Here is a 23642-nt window from a genome sequence, read left to right as displayed (position 1 = left end):
CTGGCTTACTGGAAATTCTAGGGGTGGTACCTGTGCTAAAAGACTTTTTAGTTTTGAGGGAAAGGAAAGTGGAAGATAAACCAAGTATATAATTTCTAAGAAACTGACCTTTGTTTTAAATGTGGGGACATCAGCAGTGGACTTTATAGTCCTTGGTGCCTTTCTACTGAGAAATTTCCTTTAGCACCTATTTTTATTAGTTTTTAGACCAAAGAAGCCAAACACCATTGTATATTTGACAATGCTTCCTGTATGATTTTTATACCAGATAATCTAAATTTTACCTTTATATTAGTGTGCTATTAATGTTAAACTTAGTTTTAATAAAACTTTGTAGACATTTATTCAATTTTTAATGTTGGGCCATAAGGTAAGATTTTTATAGACTCTTTTTAACCTTTTATAATCTTTATTAAAGAGCAGGTTAGTGCTTTAAGAAAAACTCGTGTTTTTACTTTAATGTCCAATTCACAGAAAAACTGGTTGATACCCGTTTAACTTTAGCCAGTATGTTTACACACAGATTTTTATTTACAATTAACGTTTTAAAAGTTGATTAAACCTTCAAAACAATATATAGTTTTTAACCTTTTAATGTAGGTAAAAATTTACATTCTTATGCCTCCTTATAATCCTTTTACCAAAGGTATATTTTACTTTCCTTATACACCTTGCACATAAACTTTTTTTTTTTTCAATAGTTTTACATTCAGGAGGCCTAGTTACTTTTAAATTATACGACATTTCTTGCATAAATTCTATTTTTTAATAACTTTTTTTTCTTTCACGACTTTCGCAGACAATTATTCGACATGCCTCAACTTTCTGACTTATTACAAACACTTCTTTCTTTAAACAACCAGTTAATTTATTTCAGGACAAGAATTTACCATATAACACTCTTTTTACATAATTCTGCCCCCCCTTTTTTCCCAAAGATGATAACCATTCTTTTCCAAAGTGAACTTCTTTTATGTCTGTGGACTAGACTGTCTAAGGCCACAAGATTAGAAGTTACTATAATACATGTTACACTGTTAACTTTTGGCAAACTTTACTTTTGTTGAAAACCTTGTAAGTTTGGGATTTCGATTATCCTTTGCTATTAATAAGACCTTGTTTAGTCCAAATTAACTTAGAATTGGGATAGATGGCTTTTTTTTTCTCCTTCAATTACCTGGGAGGAACCATCCATCCTCCTGTCCTGAAAGGAGTTCCTCCTAGGTCTGGTCGGACCTTTGTATGATAATTAAGATTTAGATCCCCTGTTAGGAAACCTGCTGGGTTAAGGGAATTTTCAGTGGTTAATGTTAAATCATTCTTTTTTTTTTTTTCCTTAGGATACTTCTGAACTGGTGAGGTGTGCTCACAATGAGGTTTCCTCTAAAAGTTATTTTACTTTCTTCTGTTAGCAAAGCAGTTGCTGCCAGAGATTGAACACATCTGGGCTATCCAGGTTACTGGGTTAAGGATTTTTGATAGGAAGGCCTCAGTGCTTTCGGGATAAGCCCTTATTTACACTGAAAACAAAGTGGTATCAGAGTGTTACAGGGTTACAGAGAATACCTTTAATTATCAATTGTAGGTTTTAAATTTACCTTGGCTTTTAAAGAATAGGGTACACTGGGTTTTTTTTTCTTAACTACTTGTATATTTCTCTCTTTCTCTCTTTGACTTTCTGTCTCTCTCTCTTTGACTTTGCATTTGCCTTTGTCTCTTCCTCTCTCTCTGCCTGTCTCTCTCTCTCTCTCTCTCTCTCTCTCTCTCTCTTCTTGACTCCCTGTTTGTCTCTCTGTCTCTTCCTCTCTGTCTTTTCCTCTCTCTCTCTTTGCCCCTTTTTCTCTCTCTTTCCTCTCTGTCTCTCCGCTGGTCTTTCCTTGCCTCTGCCAACCGCTTATGCTGCTGTTCTCTCAACCACTGGTTGGGGGGCGGGGGGTGGGGTCTAAAACCAGCTGTAACCAAGGGTTTATGTACGGGAACTGGTCTAGGTGCCCTGGCTTACAGGTTACCTTGTGCCATACCTTTGAAACAAGGGACCTGTCCAGGCTTCCTTCTGATGGCCAACCCACCTCTAATGCTGGCCAGTGTATTTCACACAAAGTTCTAAGTTTTCCTGGTGTCATAATAACACCATAATCTCCCTTAAATCCTTTCTTGAAATTTTTCAACATAGTTCCTAGTGGGGTGAGCTTACTTTGTGCCTGACCCATGCTTCTTCGAGACAAAACACCACGCTCACACCACAAACACACCATGAAACAAAGAACAGATACAAAGGGCACACACATACTTTTATAGTTTACACAAAACCGGAATCAAAACCAAAATCAGAGTATCCAGAAATCCAAGCCAGGTCAAAACCAAAGTATCAAGCAATCCAAGTCAAGTCAAAAACAAAAACTGAAGTGCCAGTACAGGCACACTGTGGGTGATCAGGCCACGCTTCCCCTCAAATGGAGTGGCCAAGTTCCAAAGACTACTAGTCTTACCAAGTTTCAGATGTCCAGACTCCAAGTGCCAGTTCCTTCCTGGTGTTCGGCCACTGCGTTGATCCTCCATGGGGGCCTGCCACACACTGCTTTGGTGAGGCGTTCCACTCGGCCAATTGCCTACCCAGGAGCACTCTCAGGATCCACATCGCTCAAGCTGGCCAGAGTCCCCCATAGGGATGCTCCACAGGGCAGGCCTAAGCTGCCTAAGGGGCTGCCTCGACCATCTGACCATCCGTTAATTACCTTGCTTCCTGGTCAGGGAACCAAGAAATGTAGCAGAACAAGCTGCAGACAAAACCCCTCAGACACCGAGTTAAAGAAGGAAGGACTTTATTCAGCTGGGAGCTTCAGCAAGACTCACGTCTCCAACCAAGCGCCTGTTTCATTCATTTTTGTATCTCCCCAGTCTAGTGTAGTTCCTGTAGGAGATCTGGAAATGTTTTCTGCATGAAAACTATATATACAGTGCTTCCAAATGTTGTGGGGAAGGTCCTCCCTTGATTGAGGGGAAGTATAGTTTTTTTTTTTTGTTTTTTTTGTTTTTTTTTTTGAGACAGAATCTTGCTCTGTTTGCAGGCTGGAGTGCAGTGACGCAATCTTGGCTCACTGCAACCTCCACCTCCTGGTTCAAGTGCTTCTCCTTCCTCAGCCCCCCAAGTAGCTGGGGCTACAGACATGCACCACCACACCCAGCTAATTTTTGTATTTTTAGTAGAGACAGGGTTTCACCATGTTGGCCAGGATGGTCTTGATCTCTTGACCTCGTGATCTGCCCACCTCGGCCTCCCAAAGTGCTGGGATTACAGGCGTGAGCCACTGTGCCCAGCCTGAAGTACAGATTTTTAAGGAAGGGTCCAGACATACAGGGGAGAAAGCTGGAAGACTCAAGTCAGCTACTATGTTAAATAGGTGACTTCTAGAAACACCTGGAGATGAGGTACATAAGATTTGTGACATAGGGAAAAACATCCTTCCCTCAGTATGAAGAACAAACAGAACCAATTCTAAAGAACAACTTCCTTAGATTTGTAACTGATGTATGGGGAAAAGTCAAGAGATTTTCTGTGCAAGAAACCTTCACCTGTGACCAAGTATTCTTAGCGATTTGGCATAAGAATAGTTTATCTAAATCAACCCTGAACTTGCTTCACAGAGACAAGTTCTTGTGGTTTACTAATAACATACAAATTCCTTTTAGAAGACCACACCCACCAAGTAGGAAACCAAGGATTCAACATTCCAAAAATTAGCAGAATCTTATCATAGCTGATGAGGCCAAGGATAGAGAGGAATAGAAGAATCAACCTATCCCCAACAGAGCAAGAAAATGAATTAGCCAAGAAAAGCAAATGTTGGATTTAGCTCTTCAAACCCTTAAGACAAAGATAAAAGTACCTCTGCTTAAAAACCTTTAAGGAACTTTGTATCTGAGAGACTGCCTAGAACTTAGTATATGTGTATATTCTATACTAAAACACACATTTACTTGAAGAAAGACTTTCCTTAAATTTTCCTCTGTCTTTAAACTGTCGTGATTCACTACTATTTTATTTCCAGTGTACTCCAAAATGTGGTCCAGGATTCAAGCATCGGATCGTTCTGTGCAAGAGCAGTGACCTCTCTAAGACATTCCCAGCTGCACAATGTCCAGAGGAAAGCAAACCTCCTGTCCGCATCCGCTGCAGTTTGGGCCGCTGCCCTCCTCCTCGCTGGGTCACAGGAGACTGGGGCCAGGTAAGGCGTTTGTACTGTGGGCTCCTGCTGAAATAGCACCTTGAGACAGGTTCCTTGTGTGATCATTGTAAGGGCTTGAGAGATGAGTAAGAATTAACACGTAGAAGTCTAGGTATGAGGCATGAGTGTGAAACTGCACAAACCACAGCCACCACATGTGGACACATACAGAGTGTGCCAGTGATTCTCCCACACCCACACACTTCCAACTTCAGATTCTATTCTTCAGATCCATTGTAGATTAAAATTAAAAGAGAAATAGAATAACCGACAGAGATTTGAACAAGCTACCGAAACTTTGGATTCTAGTCCCAGCTCTCTCAGCTGATAAAGGAACAAATCAGTTAACACCAGTGTCTTCATTTTCCCACTTGCAAAATAGAGATAATTACTCTTAAACTCACAAAAAAAGTTGTGGGGTTTTTAATTAGTTTGATACTGTGATTGATAATCCTTGAAATATTATTAATACTTATTCATTAATTGATTTGTTTTTATCTGATGGATGCTATGAATTGGGAAAAAAGTATATAGGAATTTTGGTATGTATTTTTATATTAGACTCATTTCCACCTTAAGTTCCAATTCTTATTTTTTCTGTCTTATCTGCTTTTAAATTGTGTTATCTTTCTGTAGGCCACCTTAAATTCTATAAAAAAAAGTCAGTTCTCAGCACAATATTAAAATTTTGTGAAGTAATATGTTAATTAGCTAGATTTAGTCACTCCACAGTGGTTATATACTTCAAAATATCATGTCATACATGATAAACAGACATAATTTTTTTTGCCAAATAAAAATATTCTTAATAAAAAAGACCAAGTTGGTATATTTAGATAGAAGGAAAATTAAGTATTGTTCTTCTAAATGTCAAAGAGGAAATCTATTAGGTTACATTTTTAAAAATGCCCCAGAAAGTACATATCTAACCAATCAATGCCCTTATCCTGTAGTTTCATAACTGACCTTGTAGCAAGTCATTTTCTAATATTTGAGACTCAAATAAATCATAATGACATATTGTGATTTATGCCAATATGATTTTGTTTGTGCTCTGGGTCTGCCTTTACTTATTAAAAATGGCATTTCATATAAGTTGCTGCCAAAACTCTGGCCAAAATTCAATATTGCCAGAGTACAGTAACATCTAGACATCTCTTTCGTTTCATTTGGGAGAGGGCAAAGATTTTCAGTACCCATGAAGGTAATTAAGTATACTTGCTCTGTGCTCAGCACTTTGAGGAGACAAAAGAAATATAATCATAAAATTAGTAATGCTTGGCATCTCTATAGCAGTATTTAGTTTAATTTACAAAATGCTCAAGTAGAATACACATGACAGTGTTAAGCACTGTATGCAGGTAAGTGTCAAATTATGTTTCACTATAGAAGTGTGACAGCTTCACAACACATGATTGATATGATGCTATTAAAGAATCAGAGCAGACATGCTACAATATTTTTATTTTAAACCAGGCAGGCATTTCCTTCTCTATATATTCTTTGTTGCAATCTACTGTATAAAAGTCAGTTGGAAGTTTTTGTGTTTTAGTAATTTTGCCGAATTTACCATTGTCAATTTGAGATTATTCTTTTAAATGTTGTCAAGTCCTTTTCTTCCCATTTATAATTTCAATTCAGTTTCCTAAAATTCAAAATAACCAGTGAAAATACATTTTCAAAGATGCTTTAATATATTAGAGTACATTTATTTGTCATTCTGTATGAAAACCTTTTTTTTTTTTTTTTTTTTTTCGGAGATAGAGTCTCACTCTGTCGCCCAGGCTGGAGTGCAGTGGCACGATCTCAGCTCACTGCAAGCTCCACCTCCCAGGTTCACGCCATTCTCCTGCCTCAGCCTCCGGAGAAGCTGGGACTGCAGGCGCCCGCCACCTCGCCTGGCTAATTTTTTGTATTTTTAGTAGACACGGGTTTTCACCGTGTTAGCCAGGATGGTCTCGATATCCTGACCTCGTGATCCGCCCGCCTCAGCCTCCCAAAGTGCTGGGATTACAGGTGTGAGCATCTGCGCCTGTCCGAAAACATTTTTTTTTTTTTTAAGGCTCTTCATGAATATCCTTACAAGTCCTGTGGGTACTTTCAGAGTTTTTGCAAACAAATCCAACAGGGCTTCAATTTTTTGACCCTGTAAACATCACCATCCCCTGTGTTGGCACCAGTTACTTCCTCATGCCTTTGATCCCACATTTCATAGGCTTTCTGGTATTCTCGATGGCAGGCCCATAGACTAACCCAGCTTCATTCTTCAGCCTCAGCAGCTGATCAGTCCCAAATGAAACTAAGCCTCTCAGACAGTAACTTCAGTCCTGAAGAGACTGAATCCCAGAGTAGATGCAAAAGGAGAGGGAGACACACTCATTTGAGAACAAAGACTGCTTCTCAGGTTTTTGTGGCTTGCAATCGCTTAGAAAACCTGAGGGACTTATTTAAGTTCTTTTTTTTTTTTTTAATGACCCCATCACCAGGCTCCACAGCTGTCACTGCTATTACATTGAACTAATAGTTTGATCACATACAGGACACTCCAATAAGCCACCAGGTTATTTACCTGCACACTTATAATAAATAGGGAGCAATAGTGATTTCCTAGCCCTACAGTCTCTCATTATTCTACTTCATCACAAGGATTTTCTCATGACACCCCTGCTAGAGGTCACCAGCCTTGCTGGGAATTGTTGCAGTGATAGCAAGAAATCTCTATGTATTATCTTCTGGGAAGTATATTGAGTCTATTTGCTAGGGTAATAACATGATGTTTGACTTTCCAAACCAGTTTGATAGTAGAATGACCTAATCATACACCTCTCAAAAATGAACCACATGTGGGCTTTAAAAGTTAGTATTGTGGCTGGGTGTGGTGGATCATGCCTGTACTCCCAGCACTTTGGGAGGCCAAGGCAGGAGGATTGCTTGAGGCCAGGAGTTCAAGACCAGCCTGGCCAACATAGCAAGACCCTGTGTCTCAAAAAAAAGTTTATATTGTGTTGTATTTGAAATGACATAGTATATTTTTTACCCCCTGAAAATTGTTGAGATCAATATTTTGTTTCTTTGTGTCTTTGGATTTAGTGTTCTGCTCAGTGTGGCCTTGGACAGCAGATGAGAACTGTGCAGTGTCTCTCCTACACTGGACAGGCATCTAGTGACTGTCCAGAAACTGTTCGGCCTCCATCAATGCAGCAGTGTGAAAGCAAATGTGACAGTACCCCCATTTCTAATACTGAAGGTGAGTTTTTCCATGGAGGAGGGGCCTGTGGTCGCTAATGACCCACCTTTACTGTACTGTTCCCAGGGTTTGAAGAGCACAATAAACCCACTACTGAAGTGTAGTTTGAGTAGAGCATTTGTGAAAGCTGCTTATGCAGACAGCAATCAGGAAACCAAAGTTTTTCCTGACTTTTTAACTAACTTTATGACCTTGTTAAGTCACTTAACCTCTCTGGAGCTAAGTTTATCTATGAAATAAGAAATTGGAGTAGATAATCTCTAAGATCACATCCAGCCTCATATTCTATGTTTGATTTATATTAAGACTTTAGAGATGTTTCCTAATGAACTACTCTTGAAGTGCAAACTTCGGTTTCTTTTTGGATATGACAGTGGATCTGTATCATGCTGAAGATTTAAATTCATTATTGTTGTACAGATAATGAAAGCATATGTTTGAAACTACTTGCATTTTAAATGCTAATTTTCTTATCGTAGAAAAGTAGAAAAATAATTATGTAGCTGTTTATAAAGGAGAACAAAGGTCTTTGTGCTCTGGAATTTCTCTTTCTATTTTTTATACATTGGGAAATCCCTTTATTAACAGCAGATGCCCCCCTCACCACAATTCTGACTTTTAAAAATCTGTTTTTTAAATGAAAGTAATTTCTTTATTCATTTAGGCATTCATTAGGAATTTCTCGAATGCTACTATGTGCGAGTCACTGTGACAGAAATTATTAGGAATGTGAAGACAAACATGGCATAGTCCAGAAGTTTAGACTGCCTTCTCACATGAAAATACAGGCAGGATCAAATATATGCACATGAACAACATCTGAAGCCACAAATTTAAATTATAAGGCCCTGAAAAAACCTATCATGAATATATAGTCAAATAATTTGTTAATATTTTTCAAGTGAAAACTGCATGTTTATAAACATCTTCAAGAGAGATTGCTTTATTTTGATCAACTCTTCTCTAATTCAAAACCTATCATGAATATATAGTCAAATAATTTGTTATTATTTTTCAAGTGAAAACTGTATGTTTATAAACATCTTCAAGAGAGATCGCTTTATTTTGATCAACTCTGTCTAATTCAAAGGATTCTTAAAAATTATATTCACAATTTAAAAGTGTTTTCTTGGGAATTTTGTTTTAAGAAAGTAATCTTGTATGACAAGATCCAGACACCTTGCATCTTTGCAAATGGTCTGTTTTGTATACTTAAGCCTCAACACAGTGCACTTATTATACACATAATTACTCTTTCAAAATGTATAACCCTATGCTACATTAATTCAAAATCACAACTTTAAATTTTGCAGAATCTCTGGCTTTACTGCTACTTCTTTTTTGTCCCTTTAGATTCTGGAAATCTAGCTTTCCCTCTCTTGAGAAGGCCTCAAAATCTATAACAAACAAAAGTATTTTTCTTGGAAAAAAATTATCTTTTAAATTATCTTCAAAAAAAAATCTCTTAGCTGGGTGCGGTGGCTCACATCTATAATCTCAGCACTTTGGGAGGGTTGAGGTGGGAGGATCACTTGAGCCCAGGAGTTCAAGACCATGCTGGGCAACATGGTGAGAACCTGTCTCTAAAAAAAATTTAAAAGTTAGCTAGGCATGGTGGTGGGTGCCTGTAGTCATAGTTTCTTGGGAGGCTGAGGCAGGAGGATCACTTGAGCCCAGGAAGTTGAGGCTGCAGTGAGCCCTGATCATGCCACTGCACTCCAGCCAGGGCAACAGACTGAGACTCTGTCTCAGAAAAACCTCCCCAAACCAAAACAGAACAAAATCTCTCTTCTGTAAGACTCCAGCAATAATTTCTTTTATCCATCGTAAGTTAGCAAAAGATCACATGAATTCGGGGTTCTCTTTTTCTTTCAGAATTGGAAGATACAAGGTTAAGGTAGGAGAGAGGATATAACTGTCATATTAAATTAGTCTATGTTGGGTATTATGTTAGGCTCTTTATATAGTCTGTGTTATATATCTCACATACACAAATAGATATCTCTCTGCAAGTCTGTGTGTGTGTGTGCGTGCGTGTGTGTGTGTGTATAGTATCTTACATAATCCTGACAACAAGCTTCTGAGAGTTGGTATTACTAATGAGGAAAGTGAGGCACAGGGGAAGATAGTGATTTGCCCAATTTAAAGACTAGGAAGTAGTAGAGTCAGGATCTGAACCCACATTTGGTAGGGTTCAAGTACCTGTCAATTTCAACTATATTTGCATGCTATTCTTAATTAGTCTTTAAAGTAGAGTTTTTTGACATAAAAGCAAGAGTTTCTGATTTTGAAGTAAAACATTTCTGGCATGACTGTCAGCCTAATTCAATAGATTAAGCCTAAGTCATTGCTAAAAGAACTGCCTTTTGACATGCCTAAAACAATATATCTGTTGGAGTTATGCTCATAGCTTCATTTTAGACAATTTTAATAATTTCTCCAAAATCTTCTCTATAATGCATAATCATTATAGATAAACTTTGCAGTTTATATATGATAAGTTTCAAAACTATTTTCAGAGTAGGCAGAATATCATTTGTACCTGTGCTAATTTCTGCCTTAAGGGAATTGTCTTAAATGAATAGGTGTTAATTTGAGGTTTCTTGGGTTATTTGGAGAAACACCTCATGGTTATTTCATCTATCTGGCTAATCGCTTTTTATTAATATTATTCTAAAGTAAGCAGTAAAAACTATATTTAGACTTCTCAGTAAAGGAGGAAATTTTTAGGAAATTATTAATCCTGCTAAGTATGATTCGTGTTAGAATCATTATTATCTAAAGATGTCAGCTCATTTAAAAGAAAGAAGATAACTCTCTTTACAAAATTAGATTTAAAGTACAAATGATATGTCTGTCATAACTTGTTTTGTGTTCTCTTTAATTTCCCAATAGCATATATAGAATGCATTTAAGTATCTGAAACTATTTGTTCATTTAATCAGCAGCTAATTATTGAATGCTTTCTATGGCCAGCCTCTGCTATTTATTAGGGAAAATTCAAATATATTTATAAGTTCATAGTCTTTCAGGGCAAATACTTAAATGAAAATTTTTTTAATTCAAAAAAATTTGAGAAAAGAAGGTGGAATGTGTTATGTGGAGCAGTTTACACAAGTGCTCAAATGAAGGACCAATGACTTAACATTTTCCATCAAGGCTGGCTTCACAGACTAAGGAATCAGTAAGCCATCTATATAACACATAGTTGGAAAAACCCAGCGTGTACCTTGGGAAAAGTGAGTAAAACATTATGAACTGAATTATAAGTTTTCATCCATAGAGATATGGAATGGACAGATAACATAGATTTCAAAAGAGACAAGGAGGCCAGGCACAGTGGCTCATGCCTGCAATCTCAACATTTTGGGAGGCCAAGGGGAGAGGATTGCTTGAGCCCAGGAGTTTCATACTAGCCTGGACAACGTAGGGAGACCCCTTCTCTACAAAAAAAATTTAAAAACTAACTGGATATGGTGGCACGCATCTGTAGTCCAGCTACTTGGGAGGCTTAGGTAGGAAGATCACTTGAGTTTGGGAGGTCAAGGTTGCAGTGAGCCATGATCACACCATTGCACTCCAGCCTGGATGACAGAATGGAGACTCTGTCTCAAAAAAAAATTAGAGAGAAGAGGTTCTAGTGTGAAAATAATGCAAAAGTGGTCTGTTATGGTTTGTAGGAGGCAAATCATGGAAGAAAAGGGGCTGGGCGTGGTGGTTCACTCCTGTAATCCCAGTAGTTTGGGAGGCTGAGGCAGGCAGATCACCTGAGATCAGGAGTTTGAGACCAGCCTGACCAACATGGAGAAACCCTGTCTCTACTAAAAATACAAAATTATCTGGGCCTGTATGTAATGCCTGTAATCCCAGCTACTTGGGAGGCTGAGGCAGGAGAATCGCTTGAACCTAGGAGGTGGAGGTTGTGGTGAGCCGAGATCACGCCATTGCACTACAGCCTGGGCAACAAGAACGAAACTCTGTCTCAAATAAAAATGGAGAAAAGAAATGCCTTTTAGCCAGGAAAAGTTAAGAAGAAAGTTGGAGAAGGAGCAGTTTCTGGTTAATGCAGGAGAGTGGAAGAGGCAGAAGAGGATCCCCTTTCCTCCGGCACAGTCAAATTGCCATGACTCATAGTACGAGGCTACTGAAAAATCACTTCAGCTGTACCCCAAGACAGGGCAGGATTTGGGGAGATGTATTGGGATCTAAAATAGAGTCTTTCAGTTGAATCTCTATGAATTAAATGGGCCACAGATAGAATGTTGAGAATTATTTTGACTATCAAGGTTTAGGTAATGGTCTCCCTCCTGTCAGTATTTCATTATGAAAAAAATTAGAAGTTTCAAACATACAGCAAAGCGGAAAGAATTTTACAATGAGCATCCACCATCTAGATTATATTACTTTTAATGGCAAAAACTGCAATTACTTTTGCACCAAACCATAGTATTATCAATCATTTACTGAACATGCTTTTTCATATATGCACATATATTCACCCATCCATTATGATTTTTTAAATAACATCCTACATTCATCCAATCATTTATTTATTTACTTAGCAAACATACTTACCATGTACTAGGCACCAAGACTATGAATGCAATACAACAGGTTCCCTGTTCTCAAAGGTTTAGTAGGGTTGGCAACATACAACTAATTTTGACAATATGAGCAGTACTGTTCCAGGGGTGGGAAGAAGTGACCATGAGTGCACAGAGGAGCAGGTAATCAGCAGAAGCATCACAGAGAAGGAAAGCTGAGCTGGACATGGAAGATAGGAAACAGTTTACCCAGAAGACATTGAGATGCGGGGCATTCCTGACAGAGGACAAGTATGTGTAGTCACAGGGGCATGGAGGCAGTTCACTATCGCCATGGTGGGTTGGCAGATGAGCAGGCAGTGCACATGAGGCTACAGAGAGAGAAGCAGGGACTTGGTTTTGGAAACTCCACATGTAATGGAAGGAAGCTAGGACTCTATCTTTGGGTTATAGGGAACAAGTGAAAAAAAAACTGGGGCTTGACATGCTCAGGATGACAGAAGGGTAAAGGAGCAGAGGGAGGGCAGCCTTGTGTGGGAGTAGAATGAGAAAGATTTGTTCTAAGAGTCCAGGCAAGAGAGGATGGAGGCGTGAACTAAGGCAAATATTGTAGGGATTAAAAGGAGAGTGATGAACTGGGGGAAAAATAATAAAATGAAAGGAGAATAAAAAGAGCCTGATGAACAATTAGACAAGGAGATGAGAGATATGGAGGCATTCAGGATGACTCCTACATTTCAGATTTAGGTAACTGTGTACCATCATTAATCATGAAGGAATTCAGGCATCTGTAGGGAAATTAAACACATTAGTCCCCTGAAGCTTTAATAAGATAATGGAATTTGAATAAGATTAAAAAATAAAATAAATGGAGAGAGATTGAAGAAATGGAGGGAGGTCAAGCAACAAATGATAGTAAGGGAATCAGAAGCAGGGTTTCAAAAAATTAAAATAGCAAGAGGGAAAGGGGAGGAAGAAGAAGGGAGATACAATTTGCTGTGTTCAACATCTGCTTTAGTTTTTTGCTTCTGAAAGCCTTTGGCAAAGGGTTAAAGGATTAAAGGCACGATCTTGACAGACTGCCACTGATGAGGGTAACACCATGTTGCTGCTAAAAGTGAATTATAGACACCTTGGGTATCAGTACATTTGAAATACTACTATGAGTAATTTTTTAAAAAGTACATATGTCAGTTGGGACTAACCTACTCAAGCTCACCTGAAATTCTATGCAAAATGCCATTTTATTCATCTTTCATGCAGTTTCAAGTGCCCTTGTAGTTTATATAGTGAGTCTTTGCAGCTTCTCAATAGCACAAGGCACTCTGTCACAGAGTATTTATTGCTGCCAGGTAATGATTCATGGTGTGCCATGGGCTGGTAACCAATCCAGGAAAGGTGTGGTTAGTGTACAATGGTTTACCAGCCCAGGATGTCTAATGGTGGCTTTGGTGGCTCTCAGACTCCCTCATGTAAATAGCTCTGGGAAAGCTCAGGCAGCTCCAGAAATCTCGAACAAAGAATTTTGGTCAAACTAGCTACCGCATTTGGGTTTTAATGTGGAACCTGATGTATGAAAATCAGTAAAGGAACGATAAAGGTCATTTGAAGACTTTGGTTTCAAAGAGGTGAGGAAGGCCAGTTTTTTTCCTTACCACTTCAAAGAGTTCATAAGTCACTTAGCATGCAGGTTCACATTCCTGGCTGTCTGGTCTGGAGGGAACCCTGGATTTGGGTTGAGATTATACCACCTCCAGGTTGAATGTGGGTGGCATCTAGGGAATAAGACTAAATAAAAAGAAACAGAAAGCAAAGAGAGAAAGGAATGGTCTAGTCTGTGGGAAATTGAAATCAGTATAAAGTTTGATAGCTGATACCATCTTGCTTCAAGGATAAAAATAAGCTGGTGGACTGTTCTATTACAATGAATAATGTTAGGTTCCCAAGCAAAAGTTGCCATTTCATCCTTTTCTAGCCTGAATATGTAAAATGTCAAGGGTTCAAGTACACTTTTAGGAGAAGTACACTGAGTTAACATTCCCCACCCCAACTTCTGTGCCACGCATGCGCACCCTTTGCTATCTCACTTCTCACTAGGTTCTGCATTTCCATGGGCAGTTTGTCAGAAGTACAGCTGTTTGTACTTTTTAAATCCAAAAGATAGACCTTTAGGTGCTTAAGTCATAATTCTTCACTTACTGTGTTCTTCTTCTGAACCACATAAGGAGTTTACAGGAACAGAGGGCATGCATTCTCCAAAGAGAGATGCTGATGGTCCAACCTGGTCATGAAGGATATCTCCCAACTCCAGTGAGACAAGTAGGCAAGCTTTGCAACATTCAGTGAAATACATGCAAAAGCCCTGCTTTGAGGACTTGGTCTTGTATTTCTTGGACCAAATCAAGCCTTCAAAATAACAATTAATTTGAACCTAATTGCATTCTAAATTCTTAAACCTCTGTTCAGTGTATTTTGAAAGCATGTCTTTTAGGTCAGAGTTTTGAAAGATTAATGTAAAGCACCGGGGGAAAAACCCACTGGCACATCAATGATAAGTAGGTTCATGTGTTACCTATGAAACAGGGTGTCTAATTTTATCATTCAACTCTACCAAAACCCAGATTACCAATGAGAGCCACTCCAACATGCCTGGCAAATTACTTCAGATTCTAATAATGGATCCAGTTCACATTGCAGGGCCTAGGGGCTGGCTTTCAGCCTTGATTTATTCTCAAGTCTCCCTGAGAAGAATTTGGGAATTCTCCGTAAAGCCATTCTCACCAGAAGTCTCTAGTCCTGGGTAAAGTGTAACTTTTCTTTCAGGGGTGGTGTGGGGTGTAAAAAGAGGGGAGAGTAATTGGGTTTACAAAATGTTAACTAGAAACCACATGATGAGGACCTCTTACCTTTCCAGTATCCTCACAGAAAAGGGTAGAAAGAGTGTTTTGTCATTCTTCTCCTAGGAGAGTACTTAACTGGTACATGATGATAGTCGAAGAGAAAATAAGGCTCCTTCATCTGAAAATCCTTGACCCACTGGCTCAGATTCCACTACCTAGAAAGCAGTAGATAGATATATATAAGTGTGTTTGCATGAAGAAAATATGACAGTAAAGCTCAAACCTTCAAAACAAATTAACTACAGAGTGATTATAATACCAAAAAAACTCAAACTAAGTAATTCTTTTTAATGGATGTCTTGGTATTATTTGTTTGCACACTATGCACTAATTGGGTACAGAGGAATTTTTAATTTTTAAACATTTTAAGTATCAACTAGAAAGCAATACCAACTGTAAATCATTCAGAAATTAAAACAGAACATTTATTATTGTTTTAATTTCAATGGGATATGTGATTTAATTTATGTACAACTTTTCCAGAATATTTTTGTTGTTGTTGTTGGGTTTTTTTGGTGTTTTTTGTTTTGGTTTTGGTTTTGGTTTTTTGTTTGTTTTGTTTTTGTTTTTGTTTTTGTTTAACAAAAGTAAGTTGTACTGCTCAAGGGTAGAAGAGAAAAGGCTTTCATAATTTCACTGGGCTTTAAGGATGAGGCAGACTAATGAAAAAAGTTTTATAATTCAGGCCTCTCAATGACATCAGCATAATTTCAGTGAGCACAACAAATCAGTCCTCTCTAGCTAAGCTAAAAGTGGTAGATGGGTTGAATGCCCCAATATAATTTAAAACTGGTTCTAATATTTTGAAGATTACATTCAGCTTTCTATAATAATGGGGCTTTAAAACTTCTTGATGTGGCCGGGCGCGGTGGCTCAAGCTTGTAATCCCAGCACTTTGGGAGGCCGAGACGGGCGGATCACAAGGTCAGGAGATCGAGACCATCCTGGCCAACCCGGTGAAACCCCGTCTCTACTAAAAAATACAAAAAACTAGCTGGGCGAGGTGGCGAGCGCCTATAGTTCCAGCTACTCGGGAGGCTGAGGCAGGAGAATGGCGTGAACCCGAAAGGCGGAGTTTACAGTGAGCTGAGATCCTGCCACTGCACTCCAGTTTGGGCGACAGAGCGAGACTCCATCTCAAAAAAAAAAAAACTTCTTGATGTGTCTAAAGTCACCTTTTCACTTGTGTACTCTTACAAAATTTGAGGAGGAATATATAGTGACAAAAAGTATAAATGGATAATTCAGTCTATTCTAAATAATTCAGATGTTATTCTGGAAATCTCCTTTTAAAAAACATATTTCCCCTTTTCTAAGGTGACACAGCAAACTCTTAAAGAAACAAAACCTGACCAAGATGCTCCAAGTTGATTTATCAGTGGTGTCAGCCAAGAATACAGAATCAGAGACAGGTAGAAACTTCTTGCATTTAGATGCTAAGAATATTGCCGAAATATGAGTGGCTCTGGAGTCAGATAAACCTGTTCTTAGACCAACTAGCCGTGTGACCCAGCATGAGTTTCATTATCTTTTTGAACTTATGTTTTGCTGTCTATATAAAGCTGACATTTTATATACGGTCACTGTATAATGATGTTTTGGTCAACAACAGACTACATATACAAAGGTGGTCCCACAAGATTATAATATCATATTTTTACTGGATCTTTTCTATGTTCAGATATATTTAGATACACAAATACTTACCAGTATACACAAATACTTGTGTTGCAACTGCCTACAATATTTAGTACAGTAACATGTTGTACAGGTTTGTAGCCTGTAGCTGTAGTTTGTAGCTGTACAGGCTATACCATGTAGCCTAGGTGTACAATAGGCGATACCATCTAGGTTTGTGAAAGTACACTCTATGATGATTGCACATTGACAAAATCACCGAACAATGCATTTCTCAGAGAATATCCCCATCATTGAGCAACACATGACCGAACTTACAAGGATTAAAAATATATATATTTATAATATATGTTTATGTTGTACCTTACACAAATGATATGCTTGATAAATTATACTTTTTAATGCTGTCACTACTAAATTAAGCTCTTGTGGAGTTAAAAGACAGAGAATAAAAGATGAGTCATGGTTGGTGAATAGATTTTCATCAAATCTAAAGATGTAATGAACTGATTCTTCCAGTCAGGCCAGTTCCTAGAAGGCAAAACCAAGAAGTAGGAACTGGATCTTCCATACAGCCTAGGAATCTCCATATTAATATCTGATTCCTGGAAGTCTCCAGATCTCGCACAGGTCTTTCCCCACTCCTGCCCTCATCATAATTTTCTTGCTTTCTGTTTAATAGCTTTATTTTGCATAAATGTGTAAATGTGTAACCCTTCCTGATACTACATTTATTTTGACAGGGATCCCAGAGAAATAATACATGATGGTTGTTCTCAGAGGCAGGTGTTTTGCTGTTAATAATGAGAACTAATTAACAGTGCTTACTCTGAGCTAGGTGCCATGGCACATGCATTATCTGCATTACCTCATGCAAACCTCACAACGTCCTATGAGCAGACCTTATCATAGTCTTTATTTTGGAGATGAAGTGAGATTTAGAGAGGTGAAGTAACTTGGCAGAGGACAATCAACTCCTAGAAGAGGCAGAGCCAGAATTCACCCCCAGGCCCACCTGAATCCATATCTCCTGCCCCTAACTACTGGGTTGTGTTGCCGCTGAAGGCAACTCAGGGGGCACTCTTAATCCCTACATCCCTAAGCTCGATCCTGTTCCCAGGACCTACTGACTTCCTGCTTTCAATCAAGTTAGTTGGGAACTAACTTAACAAGGGTATTGGGAAGTTCAGAAAGGAACATCCTGATAGCCGGCCTCCAGCCTGCCCACAGGCTAGATGCTGCCTCTGAACAAAAGGCTGTGTTCTGGGCCTCTGCATGTAGAGAAGAGTCTTATTTCTAGCACTCATCTAAGGAACAGAATCCCTGACTGTTCATATTTGGGTTTTTTGTTTGTTTGTTTGTTTTTTGAGACGGAGTCTAACTCTGTGGCCCAGGCTGGAGTGCAGTGGCACAATCTCAGCTCACTGCAACCTCCCAGATTCAAGTGATTCTCATACCTCAGCCTCCTGAGTAGCTGGGACTACAGGCGCGTGCCACCACACCTGGCTAATTTTTGTATTTTTAGTAGAGATGGGGTTTCACCATGTTGGCCAGGCTGGTCTTGAACTCCTGACCTCACGTGATCCACCCACCTCAGCCTCCCAAAGTGCTGGGATTACAAACGTGAGCCACTGCGCCCAGCCAACTATTTATATTTGTAATAGCCTTAATGGGTGAGTGGATAGGCGGGTGAAGGGAGAAGCAATTATGAATTTTCTATTTCATTTCTTATGTATTATAATTTAGTCAGATTATAAAGTCTAAATCTAAAAGGGAAATTGGTGAATTTGCTTATAATTTGCTCAACCCAGAGTTTTCTTAGTCCAGCTACTCTTCCAAAAATGGAGTAGTAAATCTAATGAAGTTGTGCCCCAGGAAATACTCTGCTTTGTTTTGTCTTCAAACTGACTCGTGTCTTTATGGCAGTATTTTCTCAGTAGTAATTCAAATATTGCATCCTCATTGAGATATTTGGAGTGTAGCTCCTTGCTTCCTTTCTGTCAGGCAATAAAGATACTAATAACTAATAATTGTAATAATAATAGCAGTTCAGTATCCTACACTTATCCCATACTTCCTGTGTTCCAGGCACTGCTCTAGTGGACATTCATAAGGATACACGTGTAGTCTTACATGTTACATGTGAGTGTGGGTTCTCTAATCATTTCTACTTTACAGATGAGAAAACTTAAGCACAAAGAGGTTAAGTGATTGATGTCCCTTCTACCTTCTTCCAGCTACAACTTAAATTTACTGAGGATCCTAGCGTGAAAAGTTTTAATTCAGATTTCTAGCTATTAATCTCTTTGTAAGTCAAATGTTGAGTAAGGGAGTTAGATGGTGGCAGAGGTTATGTTTTCAGAGGATTTGGGAGTTCCAGTTTCAAATTTTAAGACTCACCAAAGGAGCATTTAAAAAGTGAGGTCAATAAGATTGTTATCTTAATCGTCAATAAGAAGAACTGGGAACTCTTCCATTTCTTTGCATTTAATTTTCCATGTTTATCATACGGCCCATATGATAAACTGCAATGTATGTGATCTCTTAGAACGTCAGTGGGTTTTTGAAGCCAGGAAAAAACAAGCAAACAACAAAAACTGTTCTGTAACATGAACTTTACCCACTGCCCAGCCTGATTCCTAATTACCTTCAACAGTACCCAGGATGCGTCAGTATAACTACCTGGAAAAATGAGGGTGGAACTTTGGTTCTAGCAGGCATGTGAAAATTTCATTGCTAGGTTTACAGAGTATCCTAAATCTCCAAATAAAGGTGACAAGAATACTGGAAAAGAATATTATTACTAGCAGTAGGGTTGTATGGGGCCAGGGGGAGTTCTGAGAATCAAAGGCCCATGTCCCTTTCTCTACACTGGACCCTCATCCCACCTTCTGCAACCAGCCGCAAGGGGAGATGGAGGAAGAATCATTTATTCACCTTCTGGCTGCAAGAACTGCAGACTGCAACTGTGGCAGTTCTAGCACTGAGGAGAAAATACACATAGGAAAAAAGAAGACCATGTCTCACTTCCAAATTAAAAAAAGACATTTCTACATGTTTCCATAACCCACAGGCTGCTGCCATTTGAGGCCAACCCCTCAAAGCTTTCTTCTTTGTCTAGTGTAGTTGCTGAATCTAGGCCACTCTCAGCAATCCTTTTCATTCACCCAGGCCCATCCCCACGCCTCACAGATGCAGAGATTCTCTGGAGACATGTGTACTTTGGTATCAAACAGTGCAACTCATGTTTGATTTTGGATAACCTTGCACTGTTGAATAAAATAACCCTTGAGAAAGAAGCAATAAAAGCGCTGTAAGAAAAATGACTCATGTTTCCAAGCTGTCTAAAGTGATCACTTATCCCAGCAAATGGTAATTCTTTCAAGACACAGTGGGCATACACCATACTTATAAAAATCTGGAAGGAAAGCCTTGCAAACATTTTTTAAAATTGTGTTAAAATATATCAAAAGAATGTTTCTAGTAGACTGTACCAGGCAGGGTATGCTTAAAAACAAAAACAAAAACCTCATGGAGGTCGAAGCCAAGGTGGATTGACCCAAAGGAGGTCCTCGCTGAACATGCAGGCCGCATCGGCTTGTTTATGTACTTGTTTATGTGCCCCTAATTGTTTTCCATTTTCTGCCCCCATTCGTTAGAGTGCAAAGATGTGAATAAAGTGGCTTATTGCCCACTGGTGCTGAAGTTCAAGTTCTGCAGTCGAGCATACTTCAGACAGATGTGTTGTAAGACCTGCCAAGGACACTGACCCACAGAAAGCCAGAGAGAGTGCCTTGTCAGTTCATCATGGAAATGCGTCCATCAAAGAGAGCCACCCAGAGGAAGAGGATTGATGTCCTTGCAAATGCATTACCCTGTGGAAAACGTAACCACTGGTCAGCCCCAGCTGACAAGATTTCAATATTATTTTAACTTCTGTGAAGTGGGATTTATTGATCCAAAGTGCTGGACACAGTATTAGGAGGGAATGCCAGATTGGAGAGATCCAAACAACACAGGGAGACTTGCTTACTGTGGAGCGTTTGTGTTCTTTCGAGTAAATCCAATAGCCTGTTTACCTCCTTGGACCATTAAGATAATTTTTATTATGGACTTAGCAATGACACTGAATCCATTTGTATTTAAAACTGTTTAAAATGTAGCTGTTATGACTTGGTCAACTATGGAAGTGAAGAAGGTTCAGAATTCTTAAGTCATAGCTTAAAAATATTTACTGTACTTTATCTCACTACAACAGCACCACAATTTAAATTATAAAACGGGCTTTGGACTATAATTTAAGGAGCAATTATAAATCAAAAGTAATGAAAGTTTGTATTATTTTTCTTCATTCCACTTAATTTCCTTAGGAATAATCCCCCGGTTCTGAACACTGCTGTGAGCCATATATAAAACTATATTAAACTGAACAATAATGAGGGGCATAGTTTAAAGCAGTGCATCAGTTACTGCAGCTGTGCAAGTCTATAAACTCAGTGCTGAAAGACTGTGGCCAACTTGCCATTGTGCAAGTAAAGCTGAGATTTCCATTAAAACTTTAAGAGAAAAACATTTCAATTTCATGCAGAAACCAGACCTGGGGTATGGTAGAGACTAAAGGACCAGGCCCTTTACTGCCACCACACAGGATGCCTTAGTTCTTATTTGAGTCCCCCCAACTCACTTGTGTTTACATCCTCTCCAGCCACAGCACGGCTTCTGCCCTTTGGATTGCTGCACGCATGTTGAGCTTACTGAGATGATACCATGCAAAAGATAGACTGGCTCAGTAACAACCAGGCAGACCCTTTTGCAATTTGCTGACAATTACGATGGGTTCCAGATGTCCCTTCTTTGATATGGTAGAAGGGCATTTATTTATATGACAGCAAATGTGTGTGTGTGTGCGGGCGCTTTTAAGTGTGTGGATAGATGAGTGTGCTTGCACATAATGTGCTATTTCTGTGAGTTTTAAAGTAGGCAAGGGATAATAACCAAAGAAGAAAATTTCATGAAGACTAGACATCATAAAGCATAATATTAATAGTCACTCAACCAAGTATTTTGTATTTTTTATGGATTCTCTGAATGGCAATTAAATGTGAAACCCAGTTTCTTGGGCAAATCAAATTCTAGAATCACATCCACCTAAATTAAAATGACTAGCTCGTATTTTCCCTATCTTCAAGTTTCACATCCTGCTCATCAAAAGACTCGAGAGCAAGACTTAGAATGAAAAAGGGTACTTGTTTATATTAATATTTTTTACTTGAACACGTGTAGCTTGCAGCAGGTTCTTGATGAATGTGCTTTGTGTCCAAAATGCCTCCCCATTGTACACAGGTGTACACTATGCATGCATCAACACCTAAAACTCAAAACTAAATGGCTATTTTGTAAGGTTAACACTTTCAGTTAAAGAGCATGTTTGACTTGACTGCATCATGGTGCTCTTAAATTACATGTCAGTGTGTCACATATATCATGATCTAATGCAGATGACTAAGTTTTTTCCAAAAGAAAGACAGACCCTCAGACACCAAAAGCCAATCTAAACTCCCAGATTTGCTGTGGACAATCAGCATGGAATATTTTCTGCACTCTCAGTCATGACCACCTGTATCTTGTTACCTGCTTTCTCTCTCAACACCACAGTTCTCAACCCTGAGCCTTCCAGAGAGAGCTATTGATGATACAAGAGGAATCACCAGGGCCCGGGTCTAAGATGCCCTTAGAAGACCTGCCCAAGTGCCGTCTTAGCCATTCAGTGAAGGGCAAGCAGCCCACGGGCAGCATGACCCGAGCACTGAATTCCCTTGGGCCTTTTCAAAGACCAGTTAACTTGGTGCTAATGTGCCCTGGTGAAATAAAACAAAGAAATAAAAGGTGGGTGGTTTCTGTGGCATTTTAGGCATAGGTTTGCAGTCCAGATCTGATTTTCTCCAACATAAATATCAGCTCAGGTTTTTATTTCCAAAAGATTTCTTATTACCGAATAAAAGCTATTTTTTACCTCACCTGGAAACTACCATCGTGAGGGCCATCCCCCAGGCACTTCACAGCACCTTGGCTGATGCTGGAAGAGGAGGGCAGTCAGTGTCACTTCCGGGATGTGCTCCAGTTCTGAGAACAAAATGCAGGCACACCTGGGGGGCAGAATCAGAGTGCCTTTCTAGAGGGAGCCACCACAGAATGTAACAGGATGAAACAGTTTCAGGTAGGCCTTGAATTTAAACCTGAGTAGGTTAAAACAATTCTATTTCATAGCACATCACAATACTGCTGCTACTCTGTAGCCACCCCCATGGCTACATGATGTCCTATTCCTAAACAGTAACAATAGGATTGTCAGTGGAGGCTGGGCCACCATGGCAGACCTTCCAAAAGTAGTGAGCTACGTAGACTACTTAACTGGTACCCTACACCTGGGAGCAGTATCTGCCACTGGGATAAAGGCCTACTAAAAAAGGAAAGGTAAATGTACCCTAATGATTAACCCCATGAGATTCATATGATTTCCAAACAGTCCATTTCATTAGGAACTTTTTTATTTGAATGAATGTCACATAGGTATCCTCAGTAACACAGAACGAAATTACCTTTGTAGTATTGTGATTAGTTGTTGCTTATTATTTTATACTCAGTAATAATGTGGTACACTGTTAATTTTTTTGCTTTTGTAAATTATATTCTAATTTATTGCCATGTTTCCTAACACTTGTCCTACATTCATTCTCCTGCTTGTAATGAAAATGAAAAAATCATTGTAACACTTGATGGAGTGAAATTCCACGCCAGGCACAGAATTTTTTTGACATAGATAATTTAGTAAAATAAAAATTCAGCTTATAATAATGATACAGATTGAAGTTGTCTGTTCCCTGAAAAGCCTGTGTTAAACTTGCAGTACTGAGAATGAATTCCCTTGGGATACCACACTTACATTATCCAAATTATCCAAGTAGAATCTAGGATTGGGATGATTTGCTGTATCCTTATTACCCTCCTCAGAGATTGCATCTATTTCTATGTGTTTTAGTCCTGTCTAAATGCGAGAGTGTCAGGTATTACTGGTGGGGCTACATCC

General features: G+C 39.0%; 1 protein-coding gene across 2 annotated transcripts in view; it reads left to right on the top strand.

The window, feature by feature from the left end:
• The window catches only part of ADAMTS6 (ADAM metallopeptidase with thrombospondin type 1 motif 6), a 337576-nt gene extending 314163 nt beyond the window's left edge, over positions 1–23413 (top strand). For both annotated transcript variants that reach the window (XM_030927871.1, XM_010368281.2), the window contains 3 exons: positions 4050–4226; positions 7317–7473; positions 20215–23413. In XM_030927871.1, coding sequence (XP_030783731.1) covers positions 4050–4226; positions 7317–7473; positions 20215–20324 — 444 coding nt within the window. In that variant the 3' untranslated portion in view covers positions 20325–23413. The remainder of the gene's footprint in view (positions 1–4049; positions 4227–7316; positions 7474–20214) is intronic.
• The last annotated feature ends 229 nt before the right edge of the window (positions 23414–23642 follow it).

Source organism: Rhinopithecus roxellana, chromosome 3 (assembly GCF_007565055.1).
Source record: "Rhinopithecus roxellana isolate Shanxi Qingling chromosome 3, ASM756505v1, whole genome shotgun sequence".
NCBI classification, from domain to species: Eukaryota; Metazoa; Chordata; class Mammalia; order Primates; family Cercopithecidae; genus Rhinopithecus; species Rhinopithecus roxellana.
Note: the sequence above shows the minus strand (reverse complement) of the source record. Positions and strands in the feature narration are given on the sequence as shown.